We start from the raw sequence: 20,039 nt of genomic DNA, 5'->3' as shown, positions 1-20,039 counted from the left end.
TGTCTCCTGTACAATGTTACAAACCTCCGTCCGTAGTTCATCATAGACAGGAAAGCCTTCCTCAGTGATCAGTGCAAAGAAATAGAGGAAAATAATAGAATGGGAAAAACTAGAGATCTCTTCAAGAAAATTAGAGATACCAAGGGAACATTTCATGCAGTGATGGGCTCAATAAAGGACAGAAATGGTATGGACCTAACAGAAGCAGAAGATATTAAGAAGAGGTGGCAAGAATACACAGAAGAACTGTACAAGAAAGATCTCCATGACCCAGATAATCACAATGGTGTGATCACTCACCTAGAGCCAGACATCCTGGAATGTGAAGTCAAGTGGGCCTTAGTGACAAGTCAAGTGACATCACTACAAACAAAGCTAATGGAGGTGATGGAATTCTAGTTCAACTGTTTCAAATCCTAAAAGATGATGCTGTGAAAGTGCTGCACTCAATATGTCAGCAAATTTGGAAAACTCAGCAGTGGCCATGGGACTGGAAAAGGTCAGTTTTCATTCCAATCCAAAAAAAAGGCAATGCCAAAGAATGCTCAAACTACCACACAACTGCACTCATCTCACACGCAAGCAATATGTGAACCATGAACTTCCAGACGTTCAAGCTGGTTTTAGAAAAGGCAGAGGAACCAGATATCAAATTGCCAACATCTGCTGGATCATTGAAAAAGCAAGAGAGTTCCAGAAAAACATCTATTTCTGATTTATTGACTATGCCAAAGCCTTTGACTGTTTGGATCACAACAAACTGTGGAAAATTCTGAAAGAGATGGGAATACCAGACCTCCTGACCTACCTCCTGAGAAATCTGTATGCAGGTCAGGAAGCAACAGTTAGAACTGGACATGGAACAAGAGACTGATTCCAAATAGGAAAAGGAGTACGTCAAGGCTGTATATTGTCACCCTGCTCATTTAACTTACATGAAGAGTACACCATGAGAAACGCTGGGCTGGATGAATCACAAGCTGGAATCAAGACTGCTGGGAGAAATATCAATAACCTCAGATATGCAGATGATGCCACCCTTATGGCAGAAAGTGAAGAACTAAAGAGCCTCTTGATGAAAGTAAAAGGAGAGTGAAAGAGTTGGCTTAAAGCTCAACATTCAGAAAACTAAGATCATGGCATCCAATCCCATCACTTCATGGGAAATAGATGGGGAAAGAGTGTCAGACTTTATTTTGGGGGGCTCCAAAATCACTGCAGATGGTGACTGCAGCCATGAAATTAAAAGATGCTTACTCCTTGGAAGGAAAGTTATGATCAACCTAGACAACATATTCAAAAGCAGAGACATTACTTTGCCAACAAAGGTCCATCTAGTCAAGGCTATGGTTTTCCAGTAGTCATGTATGGATATGAGAGTTGGACTGTAAAGAAAGCTGAGTGCTGAAGAATTGATGCTTTTGAACTGTGGTGTTGGAGAAGACTCTTGAGAGTCCCTTGGACTGCAAGGAGATTCAACCAGTCCATCCTAAAGGAGATCAGTCCTGGGTGTTCACTGGAAGGACTGATGTTGAAGCTGAAACTCCAATACTTTGGCCACCTGATACGAAGAGCTGACTCATTTGAAAAGACCCTGATTCAGGGAAAGATTGAGGGCAAGAGGAGAAGGGGATTACAGAGGATGAGATGGTTGGATGGCATCACTGACTCAACGGACATGAGTCTGCGTAGACTCTGAAAGTTGGCGATGGACAGGGAGGCCTGGCGTGCTGCTGTTCATGGGGTCGCAAAGAGTTGGGCACGACTGAGCGACTAAACTGCACTGAACTGATTTAGGCTGAATAATATTCCACTGTATGTACAGATGACATTCTACTTTATCTGTTCATCCATCAATGGATACCTGGGTGGTTTCTACCTCTTGGCTGTTGTGAACATGGTGCTATGAACACAGGTGTGCAAATATCTATTCACATCTCTGCTTTCAATTATTTCGGGTATATGCTCACAAGTGGAATTGTGGGGTCCTATACTAATTATATTTTTATCTTTTGAGGAATTGCCATTCAATTTTCCATAGTGACTGCAGTATTTCACATTTCCTTGTGAGGTTTCTTTTTTTTTGTCTTTAAAAGATTTCCTCACTGTTTTAACCATGAACTCAAGGTGGGATGCAAATAAATGTACATGTTCAGCCTGCCATCTTTACCCGGAGGATAAGCGCCTGCTGCAGGCATGAGGTGCTTGCACTGAGCGTCCCTCAGGGTGCTCCTGCAGGAGCTGCAAGTCAGTGTGCTGTCGCCAAAACCCTGGGATGCCTGTGGTGACAGCATGCTCAGGGGGGTCCGGGGCACAGAAGCTGTGAGTCACCTGGGGGTGGTTGGCACAAAGGTGTGATCAGGTGAGACGAGGTTAAGCCGGGGGGGGGGAGCTCACGTGAACTTGGGTTCACTGTGGGGTACCTTGGTCCCTTGAGGTCGTGACCACACAGTAGATGTCATACACATGCTGGCAGACGAACTAGCTTGTGAGGACAAGGCAGGGAGCAGCGGGGTGAGACCCCGCGTGTGGGAACCAGCTCAGGTCTGCCCTCACCGCTGCTCCTGGGACAGACTGCATGTCCTTCCAGGCACAGGCTCGTCCCCCTGGGCTGAGGGGGCCTGTCTTCCTGACCAGCGGCCAGCACCCACATTCTCTCGAGGCTGTTCTTCTGGGCTGGTGACGAGCAGCAGCTGCTCACCCAGGAGTGGGTCTCACAGCTGGAGACAGGGCTCTGACAGGAGAGCAACCCTGTGCCACTGATGTAAGACCAGACCCCACAGCCCAGACACAGGACCCAGCTGGCAGAACCACACAGACCCAGTGTGGTCTGTGGACAGAGACCACTGGGGCTGGGAAAGCATGGCTGCCAGGCTGAGCCTCGATTCCGCCTGGCTCCCACAGCACAGATGTCAGGCTGGAGGCTCACTGACCTTGGAGCCAGTGGCAGTGTCCTGCTGGACAGTGTCTGGCTCTGCACAAGTGCCCCGGTGAGAGAGGGGCCGGCCTGGAGCCTCTGGCCTCCGTCCACCACTCACTCACCTATCACTCAGCCGCACTGCTGGAGCCCCGCGGGCTGCGTGTTAAGCGGTGGAAACACATTTCCAAACCTCCACCTCACAGCAGGGACATTTCAAGTCCTTTTTGGAGGAGGCTGAGGTGAACCATGAAGCTACTGAGGGCCCACCTGCGCCTGGGAACGTCTGAGAGGAGAGAGACAGACCCAGGCTGCCTGCCTCACCCCGAGAGCAACCTGGGGAGACCTCTCTGTGGTGTTCAGGGATTGTGTTTCCAAAGGTACACGCCTGAGTGAAAATGTCAAGGCTTCCGAGATGTGCTTCCAAACGGCTGGCGTGCTGGACGGCCCCTGTGCTTGATGCGCCTCCCAGGACCCACACTGCCTGCAGCCCTCCCCACTGTGTGCACATGCCTCGGCACCCACACCTGGGCAGGAACAAGGCCCCGGTCAGGCCAGGCGGCCACTCCCCCCAAGCCACCTACAGCACAGAAGACACTCAGGAGCACAGGCTGGCTGACGGCCGCTGCACGGGCAGGTGCCCCCACAGCCCCACCCTGGCACTGGCCCAGGCCTGGGATGTGCACCACCTGGCTGGCAGGACTGTGGCCCAGCGTCCTCCCCACGTGGGTCAGGTCAGGGCCACACAGACCTGACACATGGCCTCCAGACGCAGCCTGCACTCAGCCCCAGGCAGCCACCAGCAGGTTACTGGCTGTGACAGTCCCAACCTCTGACCCCTGATGCAGCTCAGGGCCATCTCAGCTCACAGCACCACAACAGCCTACTGGTCACCTCAGACCTGGGCCAAGTGCCCAGCTCCTTGCTGCTCTCAGAAGCCCTTCTGAAATGGCCTTGAGGTACAGCCGTGAGCCCGGCTGGGGTGGATGCAGTAAGTGCCTTCATCAGGCAGGGCCACTGGGGTGGGGCCTCGGAGGTAGCGGACGCTGGCTGGTGGGGATGCGGGTGCAACATGCAGCCGCATCTCTCAGCCAGCGGCCGGGACGGCGGCACGCCTGCCACGGCTCTCCTCAGGGCCTCCGTGCTGAGAGGGGCTCCCTGAGGACCCTGTGTCTCTGCGGAGGCCAAGAGTGTGCCCTTGAGAGGCGGTGCCTCTGTGCGCCTGCTGCCCGCGGGTCCAGCACTGAGCCCAGGCAGGGGCCCTGCCGCAGCCGCCCCTGAGCCGATGACAGAGCCAGTGCCTGCCTGGGCCGTTCTTACCTTTGGTGTCATTGACAGGGTCCATGTGCCGGTAGATGTAGCCTTCCAGGTAGGAGTGGAACTTGGGCGTGGGTGGGAAGAAGGCCAGGCAGATGGCCATGAGCTCCCAGCCACGGGCCAGGCTCTCGAGGCGAAAGTTCTCGGTGGTCTGCCGGCACAGCTGGATGTAGAGCTCGTCCCGCAGGCCCTGCACGCTCCAGCCTTTGGTGGCGATCTCCAGGGCCACGTGCAGTGGGTCTGCCTTGGCGCGCCGGTCTCCCATGTACATCTGAATCAACTTGAAGACCTCACAGGCCTCTTTCTTCACGTGGCGGTCGCTGGTCACGATCATGGGCTTCTTGATGGACTCGCTGCTCCAGGCCAGCATGTTGGCGATGGACACCTTCCGTCGGAAGAGGCCCTGTGTGTGGGTGTTGAAGTGCTTGGAGGCCCAGTTCTCAATATCTGTCTCCGAGGATGGCTTGCGGAGCGTGAAGGTGGGGAACACGCAGCTGGCGCTGGGCATCACACTCCGGGCCTGCCGGCTGCTCTCGAACTGGGCACAGGTGCCAAGGTCCTCAGACTGGGGGACAGAGGGGCCCACATGAGCCAGCCAGTGGAGAGGTGTGGCCCCCACCCCACACAGGCCCCAACGCTGCTAGAGGAGAGAGGCCTGGGACTCAGATCTGCCCACCTCACCCCGGTCTGCCCACTTCAGTCCATGCCCGCCCTCCTCACCCCTGTCCGCCCACCTTCCTCACTCCTATCTGCCCACCTTCCTCACTCCTGTCTGCCCACCTCTCCCCAGGTCCACCCTCCTCGCCCGTCTGCAAGCCTCAATCCATGTCCGCCCTCCTTACCCCCATTTGCCCACCTCACCCCTGTCCGCCCGCCTCACCCGTCTGCCCGCCTCAGTCCACGTCCGCCCTCCTCACCCGTCTGCTCATCTCACCCATCTGCCCACCTCACCCGTCCGCCCACTTCACCCCTGTCTGCCCACCCGCCCATGGTCCGCCCTCCTCACCCTGGTCTAAGTGCCTCATGAGGCTGAGAAGACCAACCTTTCCCTGGGGGCTCGGCCTCCAGGAGGTGCCCACCCTGGTCCAGAGACCGAGGGCCGGGGGCCAGCACAGTCTGGGAGTGTGAGGTGCTCGCGCAGCCCACAGGACACTGCATCCCGGACTCATATGGCCGCCCAGGCAGGGGGCCGACCGTGCATGAGGGTGGGCAAGGGGGAGGGCGCTGTGGCTTCTGCTGGTTCAAGTGGGAAGGGCAGCCCCTCAAGGACACAGAAAGCCCCAGACACCAACCGTGCTCGACAGAGGAACACAACCTTCTCTGGGCCACCACTGCCGCACCCCTCTCCCCAGCAAAGACACAAGGATTCCCAGGCATCAGAGGCAGGGGGGATGCCCCTGGTCCCTCCCCACTCTGCATAGCGCACTCAGTCTGTACTCTCAGGGGGCTCCTGGCAGGTTGTGCCCATACCTGCATGGCCTTCCCAACCCCTGGGGCACGGAGCCACCTCCCCTGGCAGCACCCGGCATGGACCTCAGTCAGGCCCTTGGAGCCCACGTGTCCTTCCATCCAGATCAGGCTGGGAGCTGGGTGCTGCAGGACGCAGCTGCCCACACTCCACCCACCACCCGCCCCTGCCCTGCCCGTCTGTCCTGATGCCCGCTTGTGTTACAAGCCACAGACAGAAATGCTGCTCTGAACGCTCCAATCTGGAGTGCACTAAAGTGGCCCTGCCCCAGGGGACGCTAGCCACCTAAGACGTCCGGGTTTGTGGGCATGGCATGCCTTCTGCACAGGGCTGGGGGTGCACCTAAGGAGCCTGGCCCCGGGAGTCTCTGGCCACCAAGGAGGGTCCGGCACTCACCTGCACAGCTTCTCACTGTGCCTGTTCACAGGTGGGAGGCAGAGGCTCGGGGAGCAGAGGGCGGGTGGCTGCCTCTGCGTCCTGGAATCAGGACGTGCCTTTGGCCCCCTGGTGACCAGGCAGCACTGGCTGGGCCTCCCCAGGAGCCGAGGTGAGAGACCTCTGTGCTGGTGGAGACCCGGCGGCCATCTGCCGTCTGTCCTCAGGCCCACCAGGAACTGTGAGGCCATACCATGTCTCGGGGTGCTGACCTGCCCCACCCCTGCCCAGGACCCGCCTGTGAGCGCCTACCTGAGAGGGGTGCAGGTAGGGCTCCGGGGAGGCCAGGCTGGTCTGCACGGAGACGCTCTTCTCGAGCAGAACCTGCGGGAAGGCGAGCCTGTCCAAGGCACCCCTCTGCCAGTGCTTGCTCTCCTGCTGGGCCAGGGCCTCATCCTCACTGAAGGCACGCACCACAGGCCCGGGCATGGGCAGCGGCACGGCCCCATCACTCTCATAGCCCGAGCCGTCCTGCTGGGAGTCCCAGCTGCCCCTCTGCTTCATGTGCAGGTGGGCTTGCTGTGCCTCCCAGGCCAGCCGGGCCTGTGCCAGGAAGGGCTCAGTCGGGCCCCGGGGGCCCTCCCCGTCCCCCACCTCCCCCTCTGTGCGCTTCATGGGCGTCAGGCCAGGTCCACACAGAGGCCGCTCCTCTGTCAGGGGCTGCTGGCCCAGCGGGTCACAGTCCCCGGGGCCCTCGGCGGGTGGGGCACTGGGAGCATGGCACACGGAGGGGTTCCTGCTCTTCCTCTTGCGCGTGCCGGGAGAGTAGCCTGTCGAAGACATGGTGTCCTGCTGGCTAGACCAGGACATGGCATCATCCTGGGCCTGGGGCAGGGGCGTGGGCGGCGGGGCGGGCCGCAGCTCAGGCCCCTCCATGCTGCTGTAGTCCCCAGACACGACCCCCAGCGAGGACGTGGCCCCCAGGCGCTGGTCACGCAGCAGGCAGGGGCTGGGCTGCAGGGACAGCGAGCCGCCCCCCGGGTGAGGCGTGTACTTGTGCCGCGGGCCTGCCCGCAGCTTGGGGCTGGAGCTGGCCTGCTCCACGTACACCAGCTGCCGCACGTACTCCTTGCCGGCAGGGCTGTACTCCAGGCTCAGGTAGCGCTCGGGGCACTTCTGCCTGGTAAGCACCAGCTGCTGGTAGGGCGACACGGAGGCTGGCTTGGGTGGCTTGCGGCCAGGAGACCGCCGGGGCGAGCTGGCCTCAAACTGTACATCCATGGGGGGTTCGTCGTAGAGCGGGGCCTGGTATTCCACAGGGGGCTCCTCATAGAGGGGGGGCTCGTAGGCGTAGCGCGGTGAGGAAGGCTGCGAGTCTCCGGTGGGCCGGCGGGGCTGGGCCAGCAGTGGGGAGCAGCTCCCTAGCTCAGCCCTCTTCGGGAAAGGCGATGGCCTCCGCTCCGGAAAGAAGACGGGGCTGTCCGCATCAGGGGTAAAGGTCTGCAGGCTGGGCGAGTGCTGTCCTCCGGAGGGTCTGCGGGAGCGACCCCCAGGCTGGCTGTCCAGAGCGTAGCCGTTGCCCTGGGGGGAGAGGAAGCTGGGCTCCCTGTCGGCAACTTTGATGAGCATGCGCTCCTTGGTGCCCGAGTTCCAGCGGAGAGAGGAGGTCCTGGTAGGGGGTGGGGAGCAGGTTACCTGAGAAGGTCCTGGGGGGGCAGGTTACCTGGGGAGTTGGCCAGGGGGCAGGTGACCTGGAGGGAGCCCTGGGGGGAGCAGATTACGGGGGGGAGGGGCGGAATCCTGGGGGCAGGTTACCTGGCGGGGTCCTGGGGGAGGTTATGTGGGGGGCCGTCCTAGGGAGAGCAGGTTACCTGGGGGGAGTTCTGGGGGAGGTTACCTGGGGGGATCCTGGGAGGAGCAGGTTACCTGGGGAGTTGGCCAGGGGGCAGGTTACCTGGGGGGCGGTCCTGGGGGCAGGCTACCTGGGGGGGGGTCCTGGGGGCAGGTTACCTGGGGGGAGCCCTGGGGGGAGCAGGTTACCTGGAGGGGGGTCTTGGGGGTAGCAGGTTACCTAGGGGGCTCCCGGGGGGAACAGGTTACCTGGGGGGGGTTCCTGGGGGGAGCATGTTAAATGGGGGGCGGTCCTGGGGGGTAGGCTACCTGGGGGGTCCTGGGGGGAGCAGGTTACCTGGGGGGGATCCTGAGGGGGGCAGGTTACCTGGAGGGAGCCCTGGGGGGAGCAGGTTACCTGGAGGGGGGTCATGGGGGGAGTAGGTTATGTGGGGGGGGCAGTCCTGGGGGGAGCAGGTTACCTAGAGGGAGGTTACCTGGGGGGGTCCTGGGGAGAGCAGGTTACCTAGAGGGAGGTTACCTGGGAGGGTCCTGGGGGGGGTCAGGTTACCTGGAGGGAGCCCTGGGGGGAGCAGGTTACCTGGAGAGGGGTCGTGGGGGTAGCAGGTTACCTGGGGGGGGGTTCCTGGGGGGAGCAGGTTACCTGGGGGGGGTCCTAAGGGGAGAAGGTTACCTGGGGGGAGGTTACCTGGGGGTGTCCTGGGGGGAGTCCTGGAGGGAACAGGTTACCTGAGAAGAGTCTGGTGGGGGCAGTTTCCCGGGGTGGGGTGGAAATCTGACCCCTTCGCCAGCCTGGACCCACGACCAGCCCCCTTGACCTCACGGGTGTGTGAGGCAGGCTTGTGGGGCCTGGTACTGCCGGGTGCTGTGATGAGCTGTGAATCTTTCACTGCTGAGGCCCTGACCCCAGGTCGTGCAGCCTGGAGCAGCTGGCCCCCTGGCCTGGGAGCCCTCCTCACACACTTCCTGGGTCAGCCCGGCAGCCCTCCGGGGGTTCTCCTGCTGCTGCCCATGGGGACGCTCCTCCAGGGCCCCTGTGAGAGGCTCTGCTCTGGTCTCAGGCCAGAACCAGGCACAGAAGTACTCCTGGACGGAAGCGCCGGGGGCCTCCCAGAGGCCTCTGTGGCTTTGGAATCCTGGGCTCAGCACCTGCCCCACTCCCGTAGCACAGCCAATCATCCAGCAGCACAGCACCTCTCAGGGCCTGGACTCCAACCATAGGCCCCCGGAGTCCAGAAGGGCTGACTGCCCTGCTGGCACCACCCACTGCCACACTCTGCACTCCGCACCTGGGCCGAGATGGTAAAACCGCTCCCCGTCCCTAAGGGCACCCGTGGCCCCGGGGAGTTGTGTGCCCAGATCCTGGCCCCTCCACCTAGCAGGGGGCACTGGGGGCATTCAGGCTCTTCTGTGTCTCACTTGCCTGATGACAACACGGAAGCACTGCCCCGGCGATACAGTGACTCGATCACACACCGTGCCCACCAACTAACAGTCAGCCCCACGTCCCACGGCTGTATCAGCCACGACAGGGCAGACCAAGAGGTCCGGAGCAGTGCGCGAGGCTCCCCGCTTCTGCCTGCCCCCTCAAGAAACTCCCAGCTGCTTTAAAATTTCCTTCTAAGAATACACCTGCAATGAGGAAGACCTGGGTTCGATCCCTGGGGTGGGGAGATCCCCTGGAGAGGGCAAAGTATTCTGGCCTGGAGAATTCCATGGACTGTATAGTCCACGGGGTCACAAAGAGTCGGACACGACTGAGCGACTCTCACTTTCTACATGTCATTCTACATCTGGAAACTTTGCGTCAGTGTCTCTGCTTCATAGCACTTCTTCAGTCTGCCCTCTGACATATTTTATGATTTCTGGAAACGCCTGACCATATCTTTAAAAATATTACTTCCATCCCGTTTCCTCTCTCCTTCTCTGGGAGTCAGATGCTGTCCTCTGCACTGAGCTCCACAAAGTTTCAGGCTGTGTCCTGTGCTTTCCATCCCCTGGCCTCTCTGCACTGTATGCTTTTTTCTGATCTACCGTCTAATTTACTAACCTTTTAAGAACCCATCTACTGAGTTCTTAGTTTTATTATACGGTTTTCAGTTCTAGAATATCTATTGATATTTAACATTTTTTTTAAAACAGTACTTTGAGGTTCACAGCAAAACCAAGCAGAAAAAAATGTACATTTCCCACGTACCCCCTGCACCTACTCACACAAAGCTTCCCCAATTATCAGCATTTCACAAAAAACAGAACATCTGTTATCAACCGCTGGACCAGCACTGACACATTATAATCAACCAAAATTCTTGGTTGATATTAGGGCTCACACTAACTGTTGTACATTCTGTGGGTTTGCATAAATGTAGAGACACGTATCCACCACTGTAGTGTCGTACAGAGCATTTTCTTTGCCCCCCAAACCCACATGCTCTGTCTGTTCATCCCCCTCCCCAAATCCCTGGCAACCACTGATCTTTTCACTGTCTCCATAGGAGGCAAATCTGAAGCCAAATCAAGGAGCAAATCTTTGGCCTCCAAAGAAGGCAATCTGAAAACCTACACACTCTGATTCCAGAATGTCGGGGTGGAATCACGCAGTGTGCAGGCTCTCAGGCTGGTGTCTTCGCTTTGTGACACGTACTTAAGCTCCTCTGTGACTCTTCACGGCTGACAGCTCACTTCTTTTTAGTGTTGTATCAGCCATTGTCTGGATGGACCACAGTTTACTTCTCCATTCACCTACTGAAGGACATCTTGCTTTGGCAACTATGAATAAAGATGCTAAAAACATCTGTGTGCAGGATTTGATATGAACATAAAATGTCAAACTCCTTTCGGTAAATACCAAGGAGCAGTACTGCCAAATCATTTAGAGTATATTCAGGTTTTTAAAAGAATGTATTTATTATTTATGGCCGAGTCAGGTCTTAGTCGCAGTACATGGAATCTGCATTGCATCATGCTGGAACTTTCCCTGCAGTGCAAAGGCATCTCTCCAGTCATGGCACACAGGCTCAGCAGTTGTGGCACGTGGGCTCAGCAGCTGTGGTGCACGGGCTCAGTACTTGGGGTGCAAGGGCTTAGTTGCTCTGTGGTATGTGGAATCTTAGTTTTCCAACCAGACACTGAACCCGATTCCCCTTGCCTTGGAAGGGAGGATTCTTAACCACTGGACCCCAGGGAAGTCCCTGTGTTCAGTCTTAGCAGCTGCAGCCTCCTATGCTCCCACCAGCACTGACCACGGGTTCCCTTGCTCCGACCCTCGCCAGCACCTGGTGTCAGAGTGCTCACCTTCTGGCTCCTCTAATAGGCCTGCAGAGGTATCTCACTCTTGTTTTACTTTGCATTTCCTGCTGACAGGTGATGCTGAGCATCTTTCACAGGCTTTCTGTGACAACAGTATAGGTTCTTTGCTGAGGTGTCTGTTCAGCTCTTTTAAAAGCAGGTTGTTTTCTTACTGTTCCATCTTAAGAATTTTTTGTATATTTCAGATTACAGTCCTTTATCATTTGTGTCTATTGCAAACATTTTCTCCTACTTCGTCTTTTGCAGAGCAGAAATTTTTAATTTTAACACAGTCCAGCTTATCAATTGTTTCTTTCATGAATCATGCCTTTAATGTTATACCTAAAAAGTCATTGCCAAACCCAAGGTAACCTGGGTTTTCTCCTCTGTTACCTTCTAGGAGATAGTTTTGTATTCCCATTCAGGTCTGTGATCTATCTTGAGTTAATTTCCATGAAGGGTGTAAGGTCCACGTCCAGATTCACCCTCTTGCGTGTGGACGTCCAGGTGTTCCAGCAACGTCTCTTAAGAGACCATCCTGGCTCCACTGCATTGCTTTTACCCCTTCATCAAAGGTCAGCTGATGATATTTATGGTGGTCTATTGGTTGTCTCTCCATTCTATTCCATTAATGTGTCTATTCTTTACCAATACAACCCTGTCTTGCTTACAACAGTGTTATAGTGCGTCTTGGGACTCAAGTAGTAGTATTCCTCCAACTTTGTCCTCCTTGAAAATTATTGTGTTGGCTGTCCTAGGTCTTCTGCCTCCACTCCAGCGTTCTTGCCTAGAGAATCCCATGGACAGAGGAGCCTCATGGGCTACAGTCCACGACGCTGCAGAGTCAGACAGGAATGAAGCGATTAAGCACACACACATTATTATCGCTTTGTCAATATCCACAATACCATCTGCTGGGATTCTGACTGAGACTGCATGGAATCTGTAGGTCAAGTTGGAAAGAGCAGAGTCCTTCCTCCACTTGTTTAGTTCTTCTGTGATCTCTTTCACCAGAATTTTATAGTTTTCCTTATACTGATTTTGTACATATTTTGTTACATTTACACCTAAGTATTTCATTCTGGGTGATACTAATGTAAATGCTACTGTTTCTAACTTCACATTCCACTTGTTCATTGCTAGTATACATGAAAGCAATGGACTTTTGCATATTTAACTTGTTATCTTACTACCTAGCTACAACCACTTAGTTCTAGGAGTTTGCCAATTCTTTAAGATGTTTTACATAGGTGATCAAGTCATCTGCAAGCAAAGACAGTTTTATGTTTCCCCCCCCAACCTGTATTCTCTGTATTTCCTTTCTTTGTGTTACCGCATTAGCAAAGAGCTCCGATATGATGCTGAGCACCAGAGGTCAGAAGGGAAACCCTTGTCTTGCTTCTGATCTCAGTGGAAAAGCTTTGAGCCTCACTACTACGTATGACGTTAGCTGTAAATTCTTTGTAGATATTCTTCATTAAGTTAAGGGAGTTCCTCTCTTTTTGGGTGGCACTAATGATAAAGCACCTGCCTGCCAATGTAGATGTAAGAGACACAGATTTGATCCCTGGGTTGGGAAGATCCCCTGGAGAAGGGCATGGCAACCCACTCCAACGTTCTTGCCTAGAGAATCCCACGGACAGAGGAGCCTCATGGGCTACAGTCCATGAGGTTGCAAAGAGTCAGACAGGACTGAAGCGATTAAGCACACACATATTCCTACTTTACCGAGTTTGTTTTTAAATTGAGATTGGCTGTTGGATTTTACCAAATGCTTTTTTTGCAACTGTTGATACGATCATAAGTGAAAGTGAAAGTCGCTCAGTCATGTCCAACTCTTTGCGACCCCATGGACTGTACAGTCCATGGAATTCTCCAGGCCAGAATACTGGAGTGGGTAGTCTTTCTCTTCTCCATGGTATCTTCCCAAGCTAGGAATCGAACTCAGGTCTCCCACATTGCAGGTGGATTCTTTACCAGCTGAGCCACAAGGGAAGCCCAAAAATACTGGAGTGGGTAGCCTATCCCTTTGCCAGCAGATCTCCCCTGCGCAGGAATCGAACTGGGGTCTCCTGCATTGCAGGCGGATTCTTTACCAACTGAGCTATGGTTTTTCATCTTTGGCCTACTGATGTAATAGATTATATTGACTCTCAAATGCTGAACCAACCTTGCATACCTAGGATAAATCTCACTTGGTTATGATATATAATTCTTTTTATACACTGGTAGATTTGATTTCAGCAGCAGATTTGATTTCCTAACATTTTTTTGAGGGTTTTTACATCTATGTTCATGAGAGAGACAGGTCTGTAGTTTTCTCGTGTTTTTCTGATTTGGATATTAGAATAATACTGGCTTCACAGAACAAGAAAGTATTCTCTCTGTATTTATCTTCTGAAAGAGATTGTAGAGAACTCATAAAATTTCTTCCATGTATGTTTGGTAGAACTCACCAGTGAACCCATTCAGAACTTCTGCTTTCTTTTTTAGAAGATTATTAATTATTGATTCAATCTCTTTTAACAGATATAGACCTATTCAGATTGTGTATCTCTTCTTCTGTGAGTTTTGGCAGACAGTATCTTTTAAGGAATTGGTTTATTTTGCCGAGGTTAACAAGCTTGTGTGCACAGCCTTGTTCAGAGCCTTTCTGTCCCCTCTCAGGCTCCTGAGGCAGAATCATGTCTTCTGGACTGCAACGGCTGTCAGACCACGGCCACAGGTCTTGGCTCCTCTGTGGATCTCTGATGCCTGTGGAAATCTGGTCTATTTTGTTCTTGTACAGGCTGGTCTCAGGTAAGTGAATCCACCATCACAGAAAGTAGAAATCCCAGGCATCCTAAGAAACCAGCTGTGCACTCTGGTCCTGTGCCTCTGTCCTCTGATTGAGCCGCGAGTCCTAACTGTTGGCCGTGGGTAAGGCAAGACTGAGGGAACCAGGGTGAGAGTGAGCAGGGCTCGGGAGGCAGGCTCCCCTCGGGAATTCAGCCCCTGCTTGCCCGAGGCTGCTCCTGGCCAGCCGCACAGACCAGCCAAGCAGAGCAGAGGATGGCAGGCAGCGCGCCCACAGACCTGGAGAATCAGCTCTGGAGTCTGAGAGATCTGGGGCTGAACTCCAGCCTGTAGTTCCTGGGCTGCGGGGCATCACCTCCCACTTCCACCCTGGTCCTCACCAGTTCTCACGAGGACTAAAAGCAGGACACGTGGAAAATCACAGCCTTGGTTCAGCAGGGGCACACAGGAGACACTGCACATGGTCCACCGCCCAGCAAATGTGGGCAGGGCTGTGGCAGCCAGATAGGAGGGTGGGGTGGTGCTCTCCCGACCCAGAGCACTCCAGAAGCCAAGGCAGAGGCAGGCATGGGGCAGCAGGAAGGCGGGTGCCGGCCTGCTTCAGGAAACACACCCCCAGCGGCCCAGAGACGGCCTGGATCATGGAGAGCCGATGCCTCTCAGCGCCCCAAGGCCCAGCCAAAGTCCTGTCCTTCTCTCCCAGCCCCTGATCACCTCCCCTCCCACAGGACAACCCCCGCAGCCCCTCACCACCACCCGCAGACCCAGGAGGAGGCCCGGCCTTCTCTCTTAGCCCCAATTCCTTGTCGGCTCTGCTTGGGAGGAGGCACTCCGGGGAAAGACCCCCCTTCCACGGCTTCCTGCCTGTTTCTGGAGGCGCCTCATCAGGGAAGCGTTGCTCCATGCTCAGGGCCCTGGAAGAGCGGCAGGAAACAGGACCTGGACTGCCTCGGAGGGAAGCCTCTGCCCCAGACGTGGGCCCTGCTCACAGGCCACGAGACCACATCAGCTCTGTGCCCACAAGCCCCAGTCAAACCCGAGTTTCCCGGTGACCAGTGAGGATGCCTGTGGACACAGCCACACTGCTGGCCCAGGCAGGCTTAGATCCTCTCTGTATCAACAAACCCAGTCTCAATTATCTAAACTGAGCAAACTGTCAAAGGCCCCTCGCGCTCCAAATACCTCCGTCCAGGGACCCAGCACCCCGTCTGGCCCCCATCAGCTACGGGCAAGGTGCCTGCTCCAGCCTGGACACACGAGCTAACCCAGGGGAGGCCCCTGCTCAGCCTGCTGCTGCTTTGCCCAGGGTCCCGAGCGTTGTATCTGGAAACCCCAACACCCAGCAGGGCCAACCCAGGCCCGAGGGTAGTCAGCCTCCCTGCCCCACTTGGCGGGCACCAGTCTTCCCGATGTGGCCTGGAAAGCACTCCGATGCACCTGGGGCTCTGGGGGGACCACACACTAAGGAACCTCCAAGGGATCCACCAGGGCCAGTACCATGGACACAACAGTACTCCACACCGCACAGTGGCCCAACAGCTTCTCCTCGTGTCCCATGGGCCAGGGCAGGGCCTGGTGTGCTCTGCACGTCCAGCTGGTCGCTTCCTGCTCAGCCAGACCCTTCTCCAGCTCACCCGAGAGCTGCCAGGAAAACCACCCCCGGCCAGGAGATGGACGGGCCTGAGGCAGGGCCTACCTGCAATGGAGAAGGTGGCCGTCCACGCTGTAGTCCCGGTAAACCTCGTAGTCCTTCTCAAGGAGCACTCCTGACGGTGAGGAGCTGAAATGCAGCAGAGTGAACAGGAGACGTGAACCGAAGTACAACTGCTTAGAGACACACCGGGTCCACGCCGTACGCCGTACGCCTCAGAACACAGCACAGCCCTCTGGTTCTCACCACAGCTCCTGCTGCAGGCCTGCCTGCACCTGGGCAGGGTTTCTCGCACCCTCACTGCCCCCTGCCACGATGCCCCGATGGAGCCCACTGTCCTCACCCAGGACAGCCCCAGGCCCAGCAAGGAGCTGGAGCTCTGGCCTGTGGCCTCCAGGCTGGGCTACAGGCTGGGCTGGGACCAGGGGGCACAGAGGGGGGCACAGAAGGGCTCGGGCCTGGTCGCCAGGGCCCCTGGGCTGGCCATGGGGGGAGCCTGCACTCCACTTCAGGCTGGAGGGCAGCTGACTACAGCCCGTGGGCCTCATCCAGCTCCAGCGCCTGGCTTTGTACAGCAGGTGGGGAATGAATGGTTTATACACTGACATTTTTGTGTGTGTGAAATTTACATGCAATTCAAATTCCAGTGTCTGTCAGGAGCATGTCACGGGAACACAGTCCTGTGTGACCACACCACAGGTCCTGGGTGCAGCCACAACTCAGCAGCCTGAGTGCCCCCGCACGGCCGATCTGCCGGCCGCAGACGGGGGCCTGGGTGGCTCTGCCTTTGGCGGCTGCAGGCTCTGTGCTGCTGAGCCAGGCAGACACACGGCCCCGCTGGAGTGCCGCAAGGTGCACAGAGGTCAGAGTCAAGACGGGAATCTCGTCGCAGCAGAATTACTTCACTGAAAACAGAAGGACCTTCACACCACGTGTGCTTCCCAGTGGCTCATCTGTTAGCCCAGCAAGGAGAGCAACCACGCTGTTCAGGGATGACAAGTATCAAACTATGCCGACAACAGCAGCTGAGGGCATCTGTCCAGAGGAAACAAGCCTGCTTTAGACCAGCAGCCTCGAAGCACGGACAGTGCTGGGGAGAGGGGAGGACACTGAGAGCTGCTCGGCAGTAGGGCCCTGGGGGTGCCGGGGCTCCTGGCGCTTCTCCACGCTGTCACTGCACTAAGGAGTCAGAGCTGAGCTTGACAGGACTGGGGAACTGGCCTCCACGAGTCATCTCTGTGGAATGACTACAGGTGAAATTACTACCAAAGAAAATGAGGAAACACCTAATTCAGTCCAGCCTCAAGTGCAGCTGAGATTGTCATGCCTGACCATGCTTAAAACACACGCTGGGGGCCGGCACAGGGCACAGGCTGGCACTGAGGGGGCACGGTGAGCCCCAGCAGCAGGCAGGCCCTCAGCAGCCCGTCGTGAGCTGTGAGGCAGCCGCCCAGGCCGCCAGCATCCTCCACCCTCCTGGAGTCGGTCACCAGTGGTCCCACAGGTTTGTGTCAGGAACTGAAGGGAAGTATCCCAACCTGACCAACTACACAGCAGTTGAAAAGCTTGAAAACAAGACAGCTTTGCTGCAGTGTTTAAAAAACTCATGGCCTAGACTAAAATTTTCTCTTTGAGAAAAGATTCTACTCAACTACTATCATCAAACATTGAATGTGAGGGGATTTTTTAGATTTGACAATGTTTCTCAATGAATTCAACCTAAAATTATAAGGCAAACAGTGCTTATATGAGACGCTGAGACTGCAACAGTCATTTTGATGACAATGGATGTCTGAGTCACAAGCAGCATCAAGCTCCTTTAGCTTCTCTTTCTCAGGCTGCAGAAATTGGAACAAGAAGCAAGATTCCCATTCCCACACAGGAGACACGCTTTCTGAGCTACACTACTGGTTCCAGACCAGCGCAATAAAGCCAGTCACGTGAATGTTCTGGTGTCTCAGCGCAAACAAACATTACGTTCACACTGGACTAGTCTATTAAGCATGCAAAGCCACCTGGGTTTTCTGAGGAGCTTGAACTCCAGGCCTTGAATGGTAGAAGGAATGCCCACAATTAGCTAAGATGGTCGTAAATACAAAGGGAGACAGAAATGTTTCCTTGAGAGGTGATGGCCCGAGAGCACACGGACAGCGTGGCCAGGGCACAGGGCAGCACGTGGTGTGGGCGGATGCAGGCCACAGTTAACACAAGACACGTAAGCAAATACCTCTGGACCAAGGCCAGGAAAGAACTTTCTAAACAAAACATTAAAATCAAACAAGGTAAAAATTACAGTAAACTTGCTTGCATCAAAATCAAGGGCTCCAGGGACCATCAGCAGGCGTGAGGGGGTCTGTGGGGTGAGGCCGCCTGCACACTGAGCAAGAGCAAGTCTGCAGAAGCAGCCACCTCACACCCGAGGCTCTGCCTGCCCAGCACTTTGCCCCAGGCCCCCAACGGGCCCCAGGTGCAGAGCCAGGGTGCAGGCTTCCCCCGGCTGCGGGGTGAATGCAGCATCCTGGGGGGGCACCCAGGAACACGCCGGGCAGCAATGCATGCATGCGGCACATGGGAACGCACAGGAGGAAGGGGCGGGAAGGGCCTGACCTGGAGGAGCCGAGGTGACACCACATCCTCCGCTGCATCAGGGGTCCCCCCAAAACACCCCACAACCATCCCACCACACCAAGGCCAAGTGTTAGAACAGGTGAAGGTGACCAGACCCTAGAGGTTTCTGAGGAGGAAGACACCTAACACACGCAAGAAGGACAGCTGTTCGGGGCCAAATATGAACCATGTGGAAGTGGCTGACCCCGGTTCCCAAGCACAAGTCAAGGCAGAAAGCATCAGCAATACGACACAGGGAAACGTGCTGGGAACACCTGACTGCCAACCTCCCTGGAGCCAACCCACAGCTTCCATGCAGAAGGGCAGCAGCAGCGGGAGACAGGAAGAAGGGACAGACCACTCCCACCACCCGGGGGGGACTCACCTCCCAGAATCCATGTGTCTTGGCAGATCAAAACTTAGTAAAGAACTCAACTGATAACAATTAACAGATCTGACCTAACAAACACACAGAGAACCCTAGAGCTAACAGAGAAGAGAAACTGTCTGCCTCGGCCAGCAGGGCGTCGTCCTATGTGTCTCCGTATTCTTGCAAGGACAACAGTCCTGAGGGACCAGAGCCCTGCCCACCGCAGGAGGGCCCATCTCAGCTTAACCAACGGTGTCCACAACAGCCCTGTGTCTCCACAAGATCACATTCACAGGTGCTGAGAACAGGACGGGGCAAATTCAACCTACAAGACACAGAAACATACTGGATAGGATTCCCCACCCACTCATGCTGAGAAGCCTAATAAGAGAAAGGGATGTCCCAGACCGACACACAGGGTCGCGGGGCCATCGGCCTGCCTGCCTCCCTGGCCCCACCTCCTCAGGGAGAACCGGCCAGCTTGGGACAGCTGGTGGAGTCACAGGCAACTCTGGAGACAGTGTGCTCAACTGTAATAAGAGCTCAGCAAGAGTAAAAACAGAACTGACGTATAAATATGACATCTGGGGCCTTCCTTGGTGGCTCAGTGATAAAGAATCTACCTGCTAACACAGGAAACATGGGTTCAATCCCTGGCCTGAGAAGATCCCACGTGCTACAGGGCAACTAAGCCCTTGCGCCACAACCACTGAGCCTGTGCTCCAGAGCCGGGGACTGCAGCCACTGAGCCCGTGCTCCACAACTACCAAAGCCCACGTGCTCCAGAGCCTGTGCCCACAAGAGAAGCTGGGCAACGAAAAGCCCGCGCACCACAACCAGACAGTAGTCCCCGCTCAACGGAATGAGAGAAAAGCCCGTGCAGCAATGTCAAAGATATATTAAATAAATACAATTAATTTTTAAAAAGTAGTACCTGAATACCAGTAATGATCGTACAATACGACTTTATATGGTATCTAAAAATAAACCTTAAAAAAATGCAAGGTCTTTGGGGGAAAATGTATAAAATGTACTACCTTCGTGAATGGGAGAAAATGACACACGCAAGGTGCCTAGTCCCCCAACCTGCCCCACAGTTTAAACACAATTCTAATCCACCTCCAACCAAGCTCCTCGTGGGAGGCCGATCCGAAGGCAACACCATGATCTGAGTCACCATACCACACCCCAGACACTCCTGGGAAGAGGACACCCCTGCCCGCAGGACGTCTGCCAACAGAACCTAATTAGAGTCCAGCCCCTCACCGGCCTGCAGTGAAGAGCCAGCAATCGCCACCAGCAATGCCGCGGGTGACGTGGGCCCAGAGGCTGTCACGTCTGCTGGACAAGCAGTGGCACCAGTCTGAGCTTGCCAGAACACCAGAGGGATGCAGGGCTG

At 55.5% G+C, this 20,039-nt stretch overlaps 1 protein-coding gene across 10 annotated transcripts in view; it reads right to left on the bottom strand.

Annotated features, from left to right (window-relative positions):
- Positions 1-20,039, bottom strand: part of ARHGAP39 (Rho GTPase activating protein 39) — a 53,464-nt gene that overhangs the window by 9,871 nt on the left and 23,554 nt on the right. For all 10 annotated transcript variants that reach the window (XR_009595024.1, XM_027973333.2, XM_042253860.2 and 7 more), the window contains 3 exons: positions 15,709-15,792; positions 6,390-7,746; positions 4,238-4,799 (listed from right to left, as the gene is read on the bottom strand). Coding sequence is in view for 9 of the 10 variants with exons in the window: in XM_027973333.2 (XP_027829134.1) it covers positions 4,238-4,799; positions 6,390-7,746; positions 15,709-15,792 (2,003 nt within the window). In the remaining variant the exon portion in view is untranslated. The remainder of the gene's footprint in view (positions 1-4,237; positions 4,800-6,389; positions 7,747-15,708; positions 15,793-20,039) is intronic.

The sequence above is a fragment of the Ovis aries genome, chromosome 9 (genome assembly GCF_016772045.2).
Source record: "Ovis aries strain OAR_USU_Benz2616 breed Rambouillet chromosome 9, ARS-UI_Ramb_v3.0, whole genome shotgun sequence".
Taxonomy (NCBI): domain Eukaryota; kingdom Metazoa; phylum Chordata; class Mammalia; order Artiodactyla; family Bovidae; genus Ovis; species Ovis aries.
Note: the sequence above shows the minus strand (reverse complement) of the source record. Positions and strands in the feature narration are given on the sequence as shown.